The 20095-nt window shown below is 47.1% G+C and overlaps 1 protein-coding gene across 1 annotated transcript in view; it reads left to right on the plus strand.

The window, feature by feature from the left end:
* The window catches only part of LOC311121096 (zinc finger protein 521-like), a gene marked incomplete at its 3' end in the record, with an annotated part of 123539 nt that overhangs the window by 55882 nt on the left and 47562 nt on the right, over positions 1-20095 (plus strand). The window contains exons 4-5 of the mRNA XM_084195626.1: positions 12796-16361; positions 16741-16825. Coding sequence (XP_084051752.1) covers positions 13152-16361; positions 16741-16825 — 3295 coding nt within the window. The remainder of the gene's footprint in view (positions 1-12795; positions 16362-16740; positions 16826-20095) is intronic.

A 20095-nucleotide genomic window follows, 5' to 3' on the forward strand; every position in this document is an offset into this window, starting at 1 on the left:
GGCGGCCAGCTCTAGGAAGAGGCTTGGTGGTTCCAAACTTCTTCCATTTAAGAATGATCGAGGCCACTGTATTCTTGGGAACCTTCAATGCTGCAGAAATTTTTTGGTACCCTTCCCCAGTTCTGTGCCTCGACACAATCCTGTCTCGGAGCTCTACGGATAATTCCTTCGACCTCATGGCTTGAGTTTTGCTCCGACATGCACTATCAACTGTGGGACCTTATAAAGACTGTTGTGTGCCTTTCCAAATCATGTCCAATCAATTGAATTTACCACAGGTGGACTCCAATCAAGTTGTAGAAACATTTAGTCATTTTATTAAACATCTCAAGGATGATCAATGGAAACAGGATGCACCTGAGCTCATTTTCGATTCTCGTAGCAAAGGGTCTGAACATTTCTGTAAATAAGGTTTTTTTATTTTTAATAAATTTGCTACAATGTCTAAAAACCTGTTTTTTCTTTGTCATTATGGGGTATTGTGTGTAGATTGATGAGGAAAACAGTTAATTTTTATCTATTTTAGAATAAGGCTGTAACGTAACAAAATGTGGAAAAAGTCAAGGGGTCTGAATACTTTCGAATGCACTGTATATATATATATATATATATTCACACACACACACTACATGACCAAAAGTATGTGTACACCTGCTTGTCGTATATCTAATTCCAAAATCATGGGAATTAATATAGAGTTGGTCCCCTCTTTGTTGCTATAACAGCCTCCACTCTTCTGGGAAGGCTTTCCACTAAATGTTGGAACATTGCTGCGGGGACTTGCGTCCATTCAGCCACAAGAGCATTAGTGAGGTTGGACACTGATGTTGGGCGATAGGCCTAACTCGCAATCGGCATTCCAATTCATCCTAAAGGTGTTCGATGGGGTTGAGGTCAGGGCTCTGTGCAGGCCAGTCAAGTTCTTCCACATCAATCTCGACAAACCATTTCTGTATAGACCTCACTTTGTGCACTGTGGGGCATTGTCATGCTGAAACAGGAAAGGGCCTTCCCCAAACTGTTGCCACAAAGTTGGAAGCACAGCATCATCTAGGGTCAAGGACATTGTATGCTGTAGCGTTAAGGTTTCCCTTCACTGGAACTAAGGGGCCTAGCACGAACCATGAAAAACAGGCCCAGACCATTATGCCTCCTCCACCAAACGTTACAGTTGGCACTATGCATTCGGACAGCTAGCGTTCTCCTGGCATCCGCCAAATCCAGATTTGTCCGTCGGACTGCCAGATGGTGAAGCATGATTCATCACTCCAGAGAACTTGTTTCCAGTGCTCCAGAGTCCAATGGCAGCAAGCTTTACACCACTCCAGCCTACGCTTGGCATTGAGCATGGTGATCTTAGGCTTTTGTGAGGCTGCTCGGCCATGGAAACCCATTTCGTGAAGCTCCCGGCTAACAGTTGCTTCTAGAGGCAGTTTGGAACTTGGTAGTGAGTGTTGCAACCGACGACAGACGATTTTCACACGCAACGCGCTTCAGCACTCGGTGGTCCTGTTCTGTGAGCTTGTGTGGCCAACCACTTTGCTGCTGAGCCGTTGTTCCTCCTAGACATTTCCACTTCACAATAACAGCACTTACAGTTGACCAGAGCTGCTCTAGCAGGGCAGAAAGTTGATGAACTGTCTTGTTGGAAAGGTGGCATCCTATGACGGTGCCACGTTGAAAGTCACTGAGTTCTTTAGTAAGGACATTCTAATACCAATGTTTGTCTATGGAGATTGCATGGCTGTGTGCTCGATTGTATACACCTGTCAGCAATGGGTGTGCCTGAAATAGCCGAATCCACTAATTTGAAGGGGTGTCCACATACTTTTGTTGTTGTTGTGTGTACACTACCAGTCAAAAGTTTGGACACACCTACTCATTCAAGGGTTTTTCTTTATTTTTTACTATTTTTTACATTGTAGAATAATAGTGAAGACATCAAAACTTTGAAATAACACATATGGAATCATGTAGTAAACAAAAAAGTGTTTTATATTTGAGATGCTTCAAATAGCCACCCTTTGCCTTGATGACAGCTTTGCACACTCTTGACATTCCCTCAACCAGCTTCACCTGGAATGCTTTTCCAACAGTCTTGAAGGAGTTCCCACATATGATGAAAACTTGTTGGCTGCTTTTCCTTCACTCTGCGGTCCGACTCATCCCAAACAATCTTAATTGGGTTGAGGTCGGGGGATTGTGGTGGCCAGGTCATCTGATACAGCACTCCATCACTCTGCTTCTTGGTAAAATAGCCCTTACACAGCCTGGAGGTGTGTTGGGTCATTGTCCTGTTGAAAAACAAATGATAGTCCCACTATGTCCAAACCAGATGGGATGGCGTATCGCTGTAGAATGCTGTGGTAGCCATGCTGGTTAAGTGTGAATTCTAAATAAATCACAGACAGTGTCACCAGCAAAGCACCCCCACACCATAACACCTCCTCCTCCATGCTTTACGGTGGGAAATACACATGCGGAGATCATCCGTTCACCCACACTGCGTCTCACAAAGACACAGCAGTTGGAACCAACAATCTCAAATTTGGACTCCAGACCAAAGGACACATTTCCACCGGTCTAATGTCCATTGCTCGTTTTTCTTGGCCCAAGCAAGTCTCTTCTTCTTATTGGTGTCCTTTAGTAGTGGTTTCTTTGCAGCAATTCGACCATGAAGGCCTGATTCACACAGTCCCATCTGAACAGTTGATGTTGAGATGTGTCTGTTACTTGAACTCTATGGAGCATATATTTGGGCTGCAATTTCTGAGGCTGGTAACTCTAATGAACTTATCCTCCGCAGCAGAGGTAACTCTGGGTCTTTTATTCCTGTCGCGGTCCTCATGAGAGCCAGTTTCATCACAGCGCTATATGGTTTTTGCGACTGCACTTGAAGAAACTTTGAAAGTTCTTGAAATTTTCTGTATTGACTGACCTTCATGTCTTAAAGTAATGATGGACTGTCGTTTCTCTTTGCTTATTTGAGCTGTACTTGCCATAATATGGACTTGGCCTTTTACCAAATAGGGCTATCTTCTGTATACCACCCCTATCTTGTCACATCACAACTGATTGGCTCAAACGCATTAAGAAGGAAAGAAATTCCACAAATTAACTTTTAAGAAGGCACACCTGTTAATTACATTTACATTTACGTAATTTAGCAGACGCTCTTATCCAGAGCGACTTACAAATTGGATTGAAATGCATTCCAGGTGACTACCTCATGGAGCTGGTTGAGAGAATGCCAATAGTGTGCAAAGCTGTCATCAACGCAAAGGGTGGCTATTTGAAGAATCTCAAATATAAAATATATTTTGATTTGGCTATTTGAAGAATCTCAAATATAAAATATATTTTGATTTGTTTAACACTTTTTTGGTTACTGCATGATTCCATATGTGTTATTTCATAGTTTTGATGTCTTCACTATTATTCTACAATCTAGAAAAAAGTCAAAATAAAGAAAAACCCTGGAATGAGTAGGTGTGTCCAAACTTTTGTCTGGTACTGTATATATATTTTTATTAAATGACATAAATCACATTATCTGTGAGTAAACTAACAGGGAAAATAAAACACAACTGTCCATGTAAATTCCTCCACTGTGATGTGTGGAAGAGGGTGAAACCAGGGGTGTATTCATTACGGAGACTGTTTACTGTTTAAGAGCCAAACAGAAGCAAACAGAGCAAAACAAGAGTTTCTATTGGACAAATTCGTTCCGTTTGCTTCTGTTAAATTGTTTTTATTTTGCAACAGTATCGGCAGAATGAATACACCAGGGATAAAAGATGGTGGTAGAACGTAGCAGCACGCTGTGGTTCTCCGCCTGGCTTGTTGTCCACTCGGTCTCCAGCCTGTCTGCCTGACTAGCCTGCCGCAGTGGTGAGGGAGAGGGACCAGTACACACTGCCTCCCCCTGTAGTACCAGACCCAACACAGCACTCCCTCCCCCAGAGCCAATGCAGTGAGGCAGGCGGTGATGGGCCGTGCTGAGGGACAGATTGTCACTCCTCCTCCCCCCTGCCTCCCCCTCCCTACTACCACTGGGAGGCCCACAGGGGCTGGGGGTCCAGCCAAGGCCTGGGGTGGGGCGGAGTGTACTTCCTGCTAGTGTGTTCTCTTCTCTCCTGCAGTACCTGACATGGTCAACTATCTGTTCTTCCTCTAGTCTCCATCAGCCATGAGTTGAACAAAAACACTGCTTTATGGCTTTATGGCTGTGTTGATCTTGTAATACAGAATAGCTGGGTTAGAATTACACCAGATCTCAGTATTCTTAGTGAACAGTACAGCATGTAATCTCTCATTATTGGCTCCAGTAGAACACTAAGGTTCTTCTACATGAAGAGATTGTACATGAGGGCTATAAAATACCCATCATACACAGGTCATACATCTTGCTCTCTTATCTGCATGTGCCTTTATTATGTTCTGTCATATTTTTTCAGGATAGACAAATATTTTCCTTGGTTTCTGCTCACACGTCTCGTCTGTCTCCAAGACGTCAGAACAGTGGGATCAGGGCCCATGATAAGTAATGGAATCGCTCTCCTCTCGTCCTCTCCTTGCTCTGTCTCACTCTCCCCTTCCTTGTCTTCGTAGAAAGAAAAAAGCCCCAGTTTGTAAAGGATGACTGGCTGCCCTACTTTCCCTCCGCTGGCCCTCCATTTGTCTGCGTTTCCTGGGACACCACTGGGGCGCTGTGATTTCTGGGACAGTGACCAAGTGCTCCTGTCTGTGCTGGGGGACGTGGGTAATGTGGACAAAGTAGTTGACAGTTTGCTGGTTCCCCGTGGTTAGGGCAGACAGAGCCGTGAGGGCCGGTATAATGGACACCAGGCCACTGAGACAGCTAGGCAGCAGTTTGATGTTCCAGCTAGTGTGTTAGGTCCTGTGTAAAAGTTGACTGCCACATTTTGATGTGTGTCTGTGTGTGTGTGTTGTGTTTTGACAAGGCGTGTCACTATGAGCATGATGTTACGGGAAGCGACACGTTGCTACGGCACCGTTGAAACCCTGGGAAACGCACACTTCTATCATCCACTCTCTCTCTCCCTCCTTATCTCCCTCTCTCGCTCTCTGTCCTCCAGTAACACATCCCTCCCTCTCCTCTCTCCTACTCCTCCAGTAATGTTGCCGTGGTCCCCTCTCCCTTTCCTCCTAAAGCATGGCAGATTTGATTGATCTTTGGCAGGGGGCGAGCGGGGCCTGACATTTCTCACAGATGTGTAAAAAAACCACATTGTGTTTGCTGAAAGAGTGGGAGAGGGGGGAGCGAGAGAGAGAGAGATGGACAAGAGAGGACAATATTCTAGCTCTACCTTTGTGTGTGTGTTTTAATATCTGTGTGAAGCGTCAGTCGTAGTATGTGTGAGACTGGTGCAATAAGCCATGTCTGGCCACCTGGCACTTCTCTTTGAGAGCTGCTGGGAGTGTTCAGCACTCCATTTTGACTGGATGTGATTTCTCTTTAACCAGGGCTGTAGCAGTGTAGCAGTGGCACTGTGTGTAAAGCCTTTGGGCTGGTCTCGCTCCAATAGCTCTGCATGGGGTCCTGAGTCGGCTCAATGAGCCAGTCATCTGAGGAGAACTGGAATTAGCCTCTAAATTGAAACCATTGAAACCCCTTTTTTCATGGCAGGAAAATGGAAGTCTCTTTAGCTAACTAAGCTAAAGCCTTGCGCCATTTTCTAGCCTCCGCTTATTAGATCTTAAGTGGTTGTGTCACATACAGCACTGAACATGATATCATGTTGTTCAAACGCATATTGCTATTTGGAGCTTCAGAATGGGATGTGCTTTGAGATGACACATCAACAGTCTCGAGGGGATTGTTCTACTACTTTTACCAGCAGCTGTAAAGGATGCCTTGTTCTTCTTCTCTGAAGTGGGGTCATAGTGTTATATCAGATGCGTTGGCAGTCCTTTGTTTATTCAATGAATATCCAATCCCTGCTGTGCGAAACACACACACACACACTCGTGTACTCAAGCACACACGCACGACCACACACACTCACGTGCACGCACACACACACACACACACACACACACACACACACACACACACACACACACACACACACACACACACACACACACATACACTCTTAGAAAAAAGGGTTGCAAAAGGAATCTTCGGCTGTCTCCATACGATAACCCTTTTGGCTTCAGGTAGAACCATCTGTGGAAAGGGTTCTACATGGAACCAAAAGGGGTTCTTCAAAGTGTTCTACTATGAGGACAGCCAAAGAACCCTTTTAGGTTCTACATTGCACCTTTTTTCTAAGAGTGTACACACACACACACACACTCACACTCACACCCTCACTCATGTACATGCCCACTGACACATAAACACAAACAGTTCCTAGGAAAATCCCTATAATGATCCCTGGTAAGATACAAAGATATGATTATGGTTTTTGAATTTAGGAAAAGTGCATTACCTGTTCTCTCTATCATGCAAATATGAAACAGGATTTTTACAAAAGTCTAGCTGTAGAATTGGCAGAGGATCTCCTAAAGCCTCCATCTGATAAGATAAGGTAGTGGATTGGATAAGAGTGGCCTGGCTCTGGAATAAGTGTTAAGGTGCTTTATCCACCCCTGTTCATTTCTGTCAGGCAGAGATAAGATGCCTTGAACTGCTCTCAGAACCCCAGACAGGAAGTCACAGGTGCCAAAAGTGAGTCATTCCCAAAACATATCCCTTAGAAGCTTAACGCTGTCTAGGTGTTATAACTGGATAAAGAAAACAATCACAAGCAGCTTGTCTTCAGTCGTTAAAGTTGATGTCCATAACAGGGCTTTAGGGGCAGAGGCTGTAGACTAACACAGAGACTTATCGTGCTACGCAAGCTGAGAGGGAAAAACACATGCTGTCACCTCTTCTGTCAAATTGTTACAGTTATGATGACAGGCCAGAGAGATGTGCAGTTACACTGTACTACACTCTACCCACTGGGCACAGACGTCAATTCAACATCTATTCCACGTTGGTTCAATGTAATTTCATTGAAATTACATGGAAACAATGTTAATTCAACCAGTGTGTGCCCAGTGTGTAGAAGTATATACTATGAGATGCTAGAACTTACAGTATGAATATTTTCACCCACCTAAACCATGATGATCACACCTGTGACTGCATTCCTGATCATTTCTCAATATGTTTTATAGTGAAGACATGGGGAAGAATGGGGTCACAGAAACAAACTAATTTGAACTAACTGATACTGTAGTGTAGCTATATTTTCGCACTAAATGCTTGAAATCAATCGCAAGTCAGCTTGATGGGTCCTTAAGAGCAGAGCTGTGTGTGTGCAGGAGCAGTAATGGCACCAGGTCCCTGACTGAAGGGCTTATTTGAACAGTAATATTTACACTGTGAGAGACAGCTAAAAATGAACATGAGAGGTGGCACACCAGTGTAGACTGGCTTGGAAGCTCTGGGTGAGTGAGTGTGTTTTTGTGGTGTGTGTGTGTGTGTGTGTGTGTGTGTGTGTGGGTTGGTTGGTTCTTCTATCCTTGTGGGGACCTAAAATCCCCAAAAGTCCCCACAAGGATAGTAAAACAAGGTACATTATCTTCCTTGTGGGGACATTTCCCACATCCCCATGAGGACAAAGGCTATTTTAAGCTTAGGTGTTAGGTTTAGGGTTAGGGTTACAATTAGGGTTAGAATTGGGGTTAGGCTAAGGGTAAGGGGTTTGGTTTAGGTTTGGGTTACAGGTTAAGGTTAAGGTTAAGGTTAGGGTTATGTTAAGGGTTAGGGTTAGGTTTAGGTTTAGGGTTAGGGAAAATTTGATTTTGAATGGAAATTAATTTTAGGTCCCCACGAGGATAGAAGAACGTGTGTGTGTGTGTGTGTGTGTGTGTGTGTGGTTTTTTCTGAAGTGTCTTTCCTATATCTGAGAGATATAAGAAAGATCAGGAAACGTTTTGGTTGTTGTTTTTTACATTTATTTATCCCCATTATTTTAGGCACTAAACTATCTCCATATATACTTCCATTCATTTTTTTAACTACTCCTGTGAGGCTTGTGGGCACCCTAGAGCAAAACGGATAACACCATCGTGTTCGTGAGAGTCTCATCTATCAATAGAGATGACATGGTCTGACAAACACCGCTCTAGCTCTGCCACCTTTCACCACGGATGAGGAAGGGCGATATTGGCGTATGCGGGGGATTGAGACGCTGCCCATGCAAAAAAACAGATACACTATATATATATATATACAAAAGTATGTGAACATCCCTCGAAATTAGTGGATTCGGCTACTTCAGCCACACCCATTGCTGACAGGCGTATAAAATCAAGCACACAGCCATGCAATCTCCATAGACAAACAGAATGGCCTTAATAGCTCAGAGACTTTCAACGTGGCTGCCACCTTTCATAGGATGCCACCTTTCCAACAAGTCAGTTTGTCAGTTTGTCAAATTTCTGCCCTGCTAGAGCTGCCCCAGTCAACTGTAAGTGCTGTTATTGTTAAGTGGAAACGTCTTGGAGCAACAACGGCTCAGCCGCGAAGTGGTAGGCCACACAAGCTCACAGAACGGGACCGCCGAGTGCTGAAGTGAATAGCACGTAAAATCGTCTGTCCTCTGTTGCAACACTCACTACCCAGTTCCAAACTGCCTCTGGAAGCAACGTCAGCACAAGAACTGTTCGTCGGGAGCTTCATGAAATGGGTTATCATGGCCGAGCAGCCATGTCGCCTGGAGTGGTGTAAAGCTTGCCGCCATTGGAAATGCATTTTCTGGAGTGATGAATCACGCTTCACCATCTGGCAGTCTGACGGACAAATCTGGGTTTGGCAGATGCCAGGAGAACGCTACCTGCCCGAATGCATAGTGCCAACTGTAAAGTTTGGTGGAGGAGGAATAATGGTCTGCGGCTGTTTTTCATGGTTCGTGCTAGGCCCCTTAGTTAGGTTCAGTGAAGGGAAATCTTAACACTACAGCGTACACTGACATTCTAGATGATTCAGTGCTTCCCACTTTGTGGTAACAGTTTGGGGAAGGCCCTTTCCTGTTTCAGCATGACTGTGCCTCCAAAGCGTATACAAAGCGAGGTCCATACAGAAATGGTGTGTCGAGATCTGTGTGGAACAACTTGACTGGCCTGCACAGAGCCCTGACCTCAACCCCATCAAACACCTTTGGGATGAATCGGAATGCCGACTGCGAGCCAGGCCTAATCGCCCAACGTCAGTGCCCACCTCACTAATGTTCTTGTGGATGAATGGAAGCAAGTCCCCGCAGCAATGTTTCAACATCTAGTGGAAACCCTTCCTAGAAGAGTGGAGGGTGTTATGGCAGCAATGGGGGGACCAACTCCATATTAATGCCCCGGAATGAGATGTTCGACGAGCAACTGTCCACATACTTTTGGTAATGTGGTGTATCTCTAACTTAAACAGACAGATTTGGATGGGGAATTGTAGGCTAAGGGTTAAAGGAAAGAAGGGAGAGGTGGAGAACAAGAGAGCTCAGAGAGCGAGAGAGATTGAACAAGAGGGAAAGAGCCCAAAGAGAACGAGAGGCTAGAGTAACTCTGAGGAAAGAACCCAGTGAGAGAGACCAGAGAGAGAGAGAGGAAAGACTCCAGAGCCCAGAGAGAGAGAGAGCAGGGTAGAGGGACAGGCCCTAAGATGGAGGTCTTCCTCCCAGGACGTGACAGGCTGTTGGCTGTAGGATGCTCAGGAAGGCCTTGGCAGGCCAACAAAGACAGCCCTTCAGCTGCAGGGTGTACTTTTTCAGCTCCCAGCATCCCCTTTGGCAGCGGCACAGAGAGCGCTGGTGTGCACAGGCCCCCGGCCCCAGAGACGGACGGACGGACGTGAAAGAACAGGCCTTCTCCCTTTTATTTACTCAGGCTGACGAGGACCTAGGCATTTCTTGTCTGGGTGAAGGAGGGGAAATACAGGAGGGTCTCTCTATCTCTCTTTCCTCTTAGGTCTCCTGGGGTTGAACAGTGCTTTCATCTGCTGTTGTTCACACACTTGTCTTGATGGTGTGTGTGTGTGTGTGTGTGTGTGTGTGTGTGTGTGTGTGTGTGTGTGTATGTGTGTGTGTGTAGTGGGGGGTTGTGTGTGTGTTACCTGAGCTCTTGTCCTCAAGCACTATCACCATGGTGATATGTGATTGCCACCCTCAGATATGAGATATGGTCAAATATTTTGTATAGTAAACACAAGTATCTCAGTATTACTATCTACGAGGAGTCAGTAACCACCTGTTTGTCAAAAGCAATATCAGTGGGCCTTTTGAATGGTACACCAATGTCCTTTCAAAACAAGTGGGAATAACAACTGTACAGAGAAAGCAGCGTAGATATGATTCAGAAGACATTGGAGAACACGTGTATAATTAACATACAAGTCTCTGGAATACTGTACTCACATGTCCAATGTCAATACAGCTATAATGTCTACACACAGATCAGTAATTCACTTGTGTTAATCAACAATGATGCACCATGAGAATGTTAATTCAATTAGGTATCAGACAGTTCAACTCAAATGATGGCCCACTTGTCTACTCCTTGTGTACATTACTCATGACTCCCACTCCCCCACTCTTTGGTATGTCTGTTGACTAATGTATGCAGCTTAATGTAATAAAGACATGATATACATTTGATAAATAAACTAAACAAAGAATGGAGGAGGCAGCCTTGACAGCATCGCAATGTCTGCCAGCCGTGCCATCATCATTTAAGACAAGCGGAATTGAATTTAGTATATATTTACTGTATCTGGCTATGTGTTTGTTTGTTTGTTTTGGTGTTGTTTCTTAGCCAACATGTTTGACTGTAAGGCATTGGTTAGGGTCATTTCTCTCTGCTTTGCTGTCTACTCCTACCCTGGGAGAATGTGTGTGTGTGTGTGTGTGTGTGTTGGTGTGTGTGTGGAGGAGGGCAATCCACTGACTCACCCATCCTCCCTACAACCAGAAAAAGCAACATGGATGAACTACATAAAGAAAGCAAGTAAATCAGGCAAGGTTTGTTTTGCTGCTCCTTGGGTTTGACTCAGAGCTTGTGCGAAGTGGGCAGTGTGCCAGGGACAGGGGGGTGAAGGGGGGTCGGAGGTGGGAGGTTTCCGGGAGGCTCATAGTGTGGAGGTAGGCAGGTCATCCTCAATGTGCCGCTTTCAGCAGTTTGGAGGGGCAGGGGAATAACCTCCGACCCCATCTGTTTCCTGAAGATAGGCCCTGACGGGTGTAAGTGCTCAGTGAGGGCATGTTATCCTGACGAAGGGCAGATCTCTCTCCCCAGCAAAAACAACAGAATGGGAAGGGGGGGGGGGGGGGGGGGGACAGACTTATTCGTCAGCTAAAAGATAGCATGGTGAAGAGGAAGGTTGGATCCTGGAATGATCAAGGCTTTATGCTTTTCCTTTGTCCGTCCCATGAATCTGTGCAGTTTCCTCTTGTTTTTCCCGTTCCAAGTTTTGGCCTTTTGACTTTGGCTTTCATTCCGAAGGGGTTGGAATTACGTTGTTTTATTTAAATAAGGAAGTTCACAGCACTTAGAATTCGGCAGAGGGAAGAAGTGGTCCGTCACCTTTTGAACCTGCTGGAAACTGGTGTTCTGCATTTTCCATTTTATATCACACTGTGTTCTGTATTACGCACCATTGGAATGTCAATGAATAACCGATTGTGATAAAGAGACAGTAAATGAAAGATAAAAGCGATGACACGTACTTCACTGCACCTGCTTGTCCTTGGGTGAGGTAGTTATCCTCCCCCGTGCTCCGCCCATCTCTCTCTCTCTCTCTCTGACCTCACCCTAACCCTACACAGTGCCCCCGGCACACTCATCTCTCCAGCACCGGCTGCCTTATGGCTCCATTCAGCCGGTGTTCACTCAGCTGAGCCAATATTCTATAATCTAATATCCATAGACTAATTGTCAGAACAGACCGCGTTTCCCTTACAAAGTCATTCGTTTTGCGGTCGTGACGAGAGTGTTATTCCTACATATGTGTCGACAGTGTGTTTGAATTACTATACATTTATCTGTTTAAATTCTTGCATAAAATGTTCTAAGATGTGGACTTTTGTTTTCTTCTCTCCCTTGACATAAGGTCATTTTAAAGTCTATTTCTTCTAAACTATTCAGGTAATTTTTAAAGAATAATAGAAATTGTCTCATTTACCTCATGTGGGGCTTACATCTTGAAGCTCCCCATTGCCTTGTGTTGGGGATTAAATGTCAGAGAGATTGCATTTTAAGTCACAGTGGGCTAAGCCATTACATGGCCACATACAAGGTTAATTGTGGTAAAATAATGTAAATTTTTCTTTCCTTACCTGTAATTACACTTTGAATAACAGGTTGGAATTTAGGTTTTTAGATAACTCCTAAGGTGAGGAATTGTTTCCTGTGAGAGGCAAGCATAATGCAGTAGCAAGAGAAATTTTTTCCAAGTAACAACGGAATGTAAATTCATACTTAGCTACCTTGCAATTACCATAATGACTAATGCCACAGCAGCCCACCTTTACTATTTAACAGAGCTGAGACAAATGACTTCCTAATGCAATCTGACAAAACACTTTCTCTCTTTCTCCCTCTCCCTCTTGTTCCTCATTTTCACCTTCCTCTCTCTCTTATGCTCTCTCTCTCTCTCTCTCTCTCTCTCTCTCTCTCTCTCTCTCTCTCTCTCTCTCTCTCTCGCTTTCTTTCTCTATCTCTCTCTCTCTCTCTCTCGCTTTCTTTCTCTCTTTCTCTCTCTCTGTATCTCTGTATCTCTGTATCTCTGTACAGACAGTGTTGATCTCGAGGATGATCCTTCCTGTTCTTGGCCTGCATCATCTCCATCCAGTAAAGACCAGACTTCCCCCGGCCACTGTGAAGACTATGATTTTGGCGAGGATGAAGGGGGCCCCGGCCTACCGTACCCGTGCCAGTTCTGCGACAAGTCCTTCAGCCGTCTGAGCTTCCTGAAGCGCCACGAGCAGAGCCACGGTGACAAGCTCCCCTTCAGCTGCACCTTCTGCAGCCGCCTGTTCAAGCACAAGCGCAGCCGCGACCGCCACGTCAAGCTGCACACCGGCGACAAAAAGTACCACTGTGGTGAGTGCGACTCGGCCTTCTCACGCAGCGACCACCTCAAGATCCATATGAAGACCCACGCCTCCAACAAGCCCCACAAGTGCCCCGTGTGCCGCCGGGGCTTTCTCTCCTCCAGCTCCCTCCATGGACACATGCAGGTCCACGAGCGGGGCAAAGACGGTGGTGGGGGGGGGGCAGGCAGCGGCCTCTCCAGGGAGGAGTGGAAGCTGAAGGAGACGAGGAAGTGCAGCCGCTGCGAGGAGGGCTTTGATGTCCCTGAGGAGTTGCAAAGGCACATCACCGAGTGCCACCCCGAGTGCTCGCCGTCGGAGGACGGGGGCCTGTGTGGCGCCTTGCAGTGCATCTACTGCCACGAGCCCTTCAGCGACGAGGGTGTCCTGCTGACCCACATTGACCAGGCCCACAGCCGCGACCGCAAAGGTCACAACTGCGCCGTCTGCTCTGAGCACTTCCTCTCTGTGGAGGACCTCTATGCCCACATGGATGTCCACCAGCTCCCCGAGTCCAGTAACCACAGCAACAGCCCATCCCTGCTCACTGTGGGCTACACCTCTGTCTCCAGCACCACCCCGGACTCCAACCTCTCCGTCGACAGCTCTACCATGGTGGAGGCCGCCCCGCCCGTACCCAAGACCCGTGGGAGGAGGAAGAGGGCCGCCCAGCACACCTCACACGACGTTGGGGGCCGCTCGTCCAAGCAGCCCAAGATCTCCTACAGCTGTATCTACTGCAACAAGCAGGTGTTCTCTAGCCTTGCCGTGCTTCAGATACACCTGCGGACCATGCACCTGGACAAACCCGAGCAGGCACACACGTGTCAGTTCTGCCTGGAGGTGCTGCCCTCCCTGTTCAACCTGAACGAGCACCTGAAGCAGGTGCACAATGCCGAGGACCATGCCACCCTGCTGGGCAGCCTGCCTGACACCCTGCTTCAGTGTAACTTCTGCACCGAGGTGCTAAGTGACCTCAACGCTCTTCAAGAACACATCCGCTGCTCCCACGGCTTCCCCAGCCCCGTGGCTAAGGAGAGTAATGCCTTCTTCTGTCCCCAGTGCTTCATGGGGTTCCTGACTGAGGCCACCCTGGAGGAGCACGTCCGTCAGACCCACTGCGACGGGGGCAGCCTGCGTTTTGACTCCCCCCTAGAGGTGACCCCCAAGGAGCCCATCGTGGAGGTGTACTCCTGCTCCTACTGCACCAACTCACCCATCTTCAACAGCGTTCTGAAGCTGAACAAGCATATCAAAGAAAACCACAAGAACATTCCTCTGGCGCTGAACTACATCAACAATGGAAAGAAGTCTCTGCGTACCCTCAGCCCCTCCTCACCCATATCGATTGATCAATCTTTCCTTCATGGTTCCTCCTCTCGCGGCAATCGTGGCACTAGTGAGTTCATCTGCAACCAGTGTGGGGCCAAGTACACCAGCCTGGACCTGTTCCAGACACACCTGAAGACTCACCTGGATGGGATGCAGCCCCAGCTCACCTGCCCCCAGTGCAACAAGGACTTCCCCAACCAGGAGTCCCTGCTGAAGCATGTGACGGTCCACTTTACCATCACCTCCACCTACTATATCTGCGAGAGCTGCGACAAGCAGTTCACCTCGGTAGACGACCTGCAAAAACACCTGCTGGACATGCACACGTTCGTGTTCTTCCGCTGCACCCTCTGCCAGGAAGTGTTTGACTCCAAGGTGTCCACCCAGCTCCACCTGGCCGTCAAGCACAGCAACGAGAAGAAGGTGTACCGCTGCACATCCTGCAACTGGGACTTCAGGCACGAGGCTGACCTGCAGCTACATGTCAAGCACAGCCACCTGGAGAACCAGGGCCGGGCCCACCGCTGCATCTTCTGCGGGGAGTCATTCGGCACGGAGGTGGAGCTGCAGTGCCACATCACCACCCACAGCAAGAAGTATAACTGCCGCTTCTGCAGCAAGGCCTTCCACGCCATCGTACTTCTGGAAAAGCACCTGAGGGAGAAGCATTGTGTGTTCGAGGGCAAGGCCCAGAACTGTGGCGCCAATGGATCCACCACCGGAGGAACGGACCACCACCCGGCGGCCAAGGATGACGCAGAGCTACAGGGTCTCCTGACCAACAGCCATGGTGCAGGGGCGGCAGGTTCAGGGGGCGTGTTGGAGTCCCCAAACAACCATGATGGGAGTGAGGAGGAAGTGGACACCGCTGACCCCTTGTTCGGGTGTGACATCTGCGGGGCGTCGTACACCATGGACTCCCTCCTCACCAACCACCAGCTCCGAGACCACAACATCCGCCCGGGTGAGAGCGCCATGGCGAAGAGGAAGTCGGACATGATCAAGGGCACCCACAAGTGTAACGTCTGCCAACGCACCTTCTTCTCAGAGGCAGGTCTGAGGGAACACATGCAGACCCACCTGGGCCCCGTCAAGCACTACATGTGTCCCATCTGCGGAGAACGTTTCCCCTCGCTGCTCACGTTGACTGAGCACAAGGTCACCCACAGCAAGAGCCTAGACACGGGCAGCTGCCGCATCTGCAAGATGCCCCTGCAGAGCGAGGAGGACTTCATGGAGCACTGCCAGATGCACCCCGACCTGAGGAACTCCCTGACGGGCTTCCGCTGTGTGGTATGCATGCAGACCGTCACCTCCACCCTGGAGCTCAAGATCCACGGCACCTTCCACATGCAGAAGACCGGCACCATGTCCACCAACCACCCCATCGGCCGCACCACCAATCTGGCCTCCCACCACCACAACCAGCATCACCACCAACAACACCACCAGGCCAACCAGAAACTCTTCAAGTGCGCCTCGTGCCTGAAGGAGTTCCGCTCCAAATCTGACCTGGTGAAGCTGGACATCAACGGGCTGCCGTACGGGCTGTGTGCCGCGTGTGTCAGCGCCGCCGGCTCAAAGAGCTCCAGCCCCACGGTTATGAACGGAGGCAGGCAGCAGCAGCAGGGAGGGGGAGGGGCTACGACCCCAGCCATGCCTGTAACAGCATGGACCGCTCAGACGGAGAGACTCAGCCCCAGAGAGGGGAAAGGCAAGCCACCCCATTCATCCTCATCGCCCTCCTCCTCTATCTCCTCGACCGCCGCCAAGACGCGGTGCACCAGCTGCAATGTGAAGTTTGAGTCGGAGGCTGAGCTGCAGAACCACGTCCAGAAGGTGCACAGGGAGCAGGGAGGGGACAGCAACAGCGGGCAGCTCAGGACCCCACAAGTCTCCCCCATGCCCAGGGCCAGCCCCTCACAGACTGAGGAGGTGAGGGACCTTAATACAATGGAGATGAACCCAATGGGCCAGTTTCCCGGACAGAGATTAAACCTAGTCCTAGACTAAAAAACTATTTCAATGGAGATTCTTAATTGACAATGCTTTTTAGTCCAGGACTAGGCTTAATATGTGTCTGGGAAACCCATATATTAAATAACTAATGTGTTAGAAAATGTCCAAATTAGAAAAGTATCCACGTTTTTTGATTGTCTAGTCAGCTTGTTGATTAACCGCACACATTAGTTATAGGATTTCTAGCCAAAGAAGTGCTCAGTAAGTCCTCTGAGTGCTCAGTAAGAATGTGACATTGACGTAGTCTAAAACCCTGTGTCCTTGTGTTGTCCTTTTCCCTTGGTTTCTTGCTTAGAAGAAGACCTACCAGTGCATCAAGTGTCAGATGGTCTTCTACAGCGAATGGGACATCCAGGTCCACGTGGCCAACCACATGCTAGGTAAGGTTATTCAGTTCTTATTTTCTCTCTATGCTTATGGTCACTTGTTTTGAGGAACTGTCTAAAGTAGTCAAACAAAGGAATATCTGTTCAATATATTGTTTATTATTCAACATATTTCCCCAAGATATTCCATTTATATTTCATTTTGGTCATTTAGCAGACGCTCTTATCCAGAGCATATTATTACACGTGGCTTTACATCTTTCACATTCTCCCTATAGTGTAGTACTAAATACACCCTTTGATGTAATACAAATAATTACTGTTAGCATAAATATATCATATTCAAGCCTCTATTTTGATACCTTGTGAAATGATGATGATAGCCTCTGTGAAACACAAGCATGAACATTGTGTGTGTGCCTGCTCTTGATTTTCAGAAATGTTTGTCTGTCAATGCTGAAATGCCTGATCCTGTATGAAATGTATAAAAACAACAATGTAGATCCAATTTGATACGCTAAGTTCATTGAACACATTCTAGATAAAACACTTTAATCAAATGTTATTCATTATTATTCTGAAAGCTTGATTCCAACGCAAAGAGTACACTCTTCTGTTCTATAATTCTCAAACGTCTTTACTTTTGGCTTTCATTTGTATGCAGGTAGAATTATTTGCAGCGAATACACAATTCAAAAGCCAGGCTTCTTTCTTTCTTGCCTGTAGTAAGTAGGTGTCTGAATTCTAGTCTCACCTTCCTTTATTCATTCATTTATTCATCTCGTTTGGCGGCTCTTTCATTACACTGCATTATCTGTTGTCTTCAGTGGGAGAGAGACTCATTGATCTGGAACCAAACCGCCTCTCTGTTTGGGATGCGCTCCTAGGCGCAGGTGAATTTAAACACGGCGGGCAATTCTATCAGGACCACTGGGCAATTCTATCAGGAACACACTGTTTGTGCATAAACAATCACAGGCATGTGATTTGTGATTTTGACGGTGTGCTGTGTGTGTGTGCATGTGCTTGTGTTTGTGTGTGACTGAAAGTGTGTAAATGTGTGGTTGGTTTGTATTAATCTGATCTGCTCTCTCTACACTCTACTGGGGGTGCCTAATACAACACCATGCTAGCACTAGTCCTTTCTCTATCACAGGCTGGCATGGTGCATGCTGTTTTGGTACAAAACAACCCCCCTACTGGTTACATTATGTCTTTCAGCCACACATACTTCCCCCTTAATGTTAGAATCCAAACAGCTTCAGAAAAAGAATGGATAGACGATTGGTTTATTGAAGGATGTCCTACTTTTCTGACTCTATTCAGAATAAATACAAGTGTGCGATGGATCAAAATAAAATATTGATATATGGAATGCACTTTATATAAAATTATACACTTCAAATAGATCAAATTGAAATAGATATAAACAATAAATGATTACTAATTGCCTTAACTTATGTTATTACACCAACATTGTTCGGAGGTGACCTTGGTTGTATATGCTGAGGAATGTCTCTCTCTGCTCTCCCTATCCAACAATGGGAGGGTTAAACCCGGAGCAGGCTGTAATTACCACAAAGCTAATTTGCCCCCCAAAAAACTGAAAACCCCACCTTCCTGATTTAGAAAAAGCTCTAAATACCTTCTCTCTCTCTCCCTGATAAAGGGACACTTTCTCTCTTTAATGGCCATCTGTACAGGACAGGGGAAACGGGGGTCTGGGGTCATCTCCGCTCAGCTGTCAGCGTTATTAGCCTAGGTAATGGAGCAGTCGCTGGATTCATAGGGGTGTTGTTTTCAACCCATGCCCCGCACCACTCCTGCCCCCCTCCGCACTGGTGTCGCTTCACACTGATAACTCTATATATAGTGATGTGGCGTGACATTCCACGATCGCTAAGTGTATGGAATAACAGAGCCCGAGAATTGTCTCACCGACCGAGACAGGTCAATCTCAGCTGTCTATCGTTGTAATACAATAGTCTCCGAACGTAAGCCAAGTGCACTCTGTCTCCCCCTTCCTTCCCTCTCTCCCCCATCCTAACCAAAAGGCTAGCTTTTCCTCTCTCCCCCATCCTAACCAAAGTGCTAGCAAGCTAGTGTCCTCCTCTGCCAGCACATTTTGATGCATGGATATTATGCTCGGATGATGACAGACCAACCTCCTATTCTCCAACAGACAGAAAGCACAGCTCTGGTGGGGGGGGGGGGCTGTAGGAGGAGTGTGCACTACACTGCAGACAAGCCCTAGCCTGGTTAAACCAGAATGAACCATTGTCCCCCATGCGAATGCAGCATTCAGTCTGGTTTAACCAGGCTAGACCAGCCCTGGCCAAGCCCTGGAAACAGCCCCATGTGTCTTAAGATGGAAGCCGCAGCCTGCTAGGGCCCAGATGGATCAGTACACATTTGCTGTACAGCTGGTCGCTCTGTTTGGGGACCTGGTGTGATACTCCTATGGAGAAAAAAATGATATCGCCACCATCCAAGGAGCAATTTAATAGCAGCACAGAAGACAGCTGGCCACTCTTTAGTTTAGAGTTTTTTTTTGGCATGGCGCACTTACAGAATTGAGGGTGTCCGATTCATCTCCAGAGACAAACAGATTTATACTGTTTTCAGCTGTTGTGGTCATCAACCCACAAATCCCTCATTTGTATCTTTCTTTGTGTAGGATGTTGAATATGGCATTCCACATCTTCCACACAGACACAACAACAATTTGTGTCAGTCATCTATTTGGGTTGTATGAGACAAAACTCTCTGACATTTGTTTTCCAGTTATATTGTTTGTTTTGAACTGTTTGCCTTTGAAGGTCTTTCATATGTCAGTTAAGCCTGTTGGGTTTTAACCAGCAGGCCATCACCTCTCCACAGAGCTTCACTTTAACCTCCCTGTGAACTCTGACATTTGGAAAATCATGGGGGGGACTTTTGACCCATTTATCCTAATGTTCCAAATACCCCTGTGTGGATTTCAGGTGACCACTGACACGTTTGTAAAGCATGGGCACTGAGCATGGTGCTTAAAAGGTGAAAAAGGGTCCCACATTTTCACAGTTTTGGTTTTCACTCTGATCCTATCTTTTTACACTAGTTCAGCCCAAGTGGCTACTCCAGCCAAGGTGGCAAGGCTCAGAAGGACAATCATAAACAAACAAACCCTGGGCAGCACATTCCAGAAAGTGGTTTTGGGGTCACCTCTACCGGTTTTTGGGCTGGTGACAAGACAACGCTGAGCCTGCAGCCAAATCAGGGAGGAGCCTTCTACCTCTCACAGAGCGAAGCCGGTGGCCTGGTCAGCCTGGGCGGAGGGGGGTG

This window comes from Coregonus lavaretus (genome assembly GCF_964263955.1).
Source record: "Coregonus lavaretus genome assembly, contig: HAP1_SCAFFOLD_823, whole genome shotgun sequence".
Taxonomy (NCBI): Eukaryota; Metazoa; Chordata; class Actinopteri; order Salmoniformes; family Salmonidae; genus Coregonus; species Coregonus lavaretus.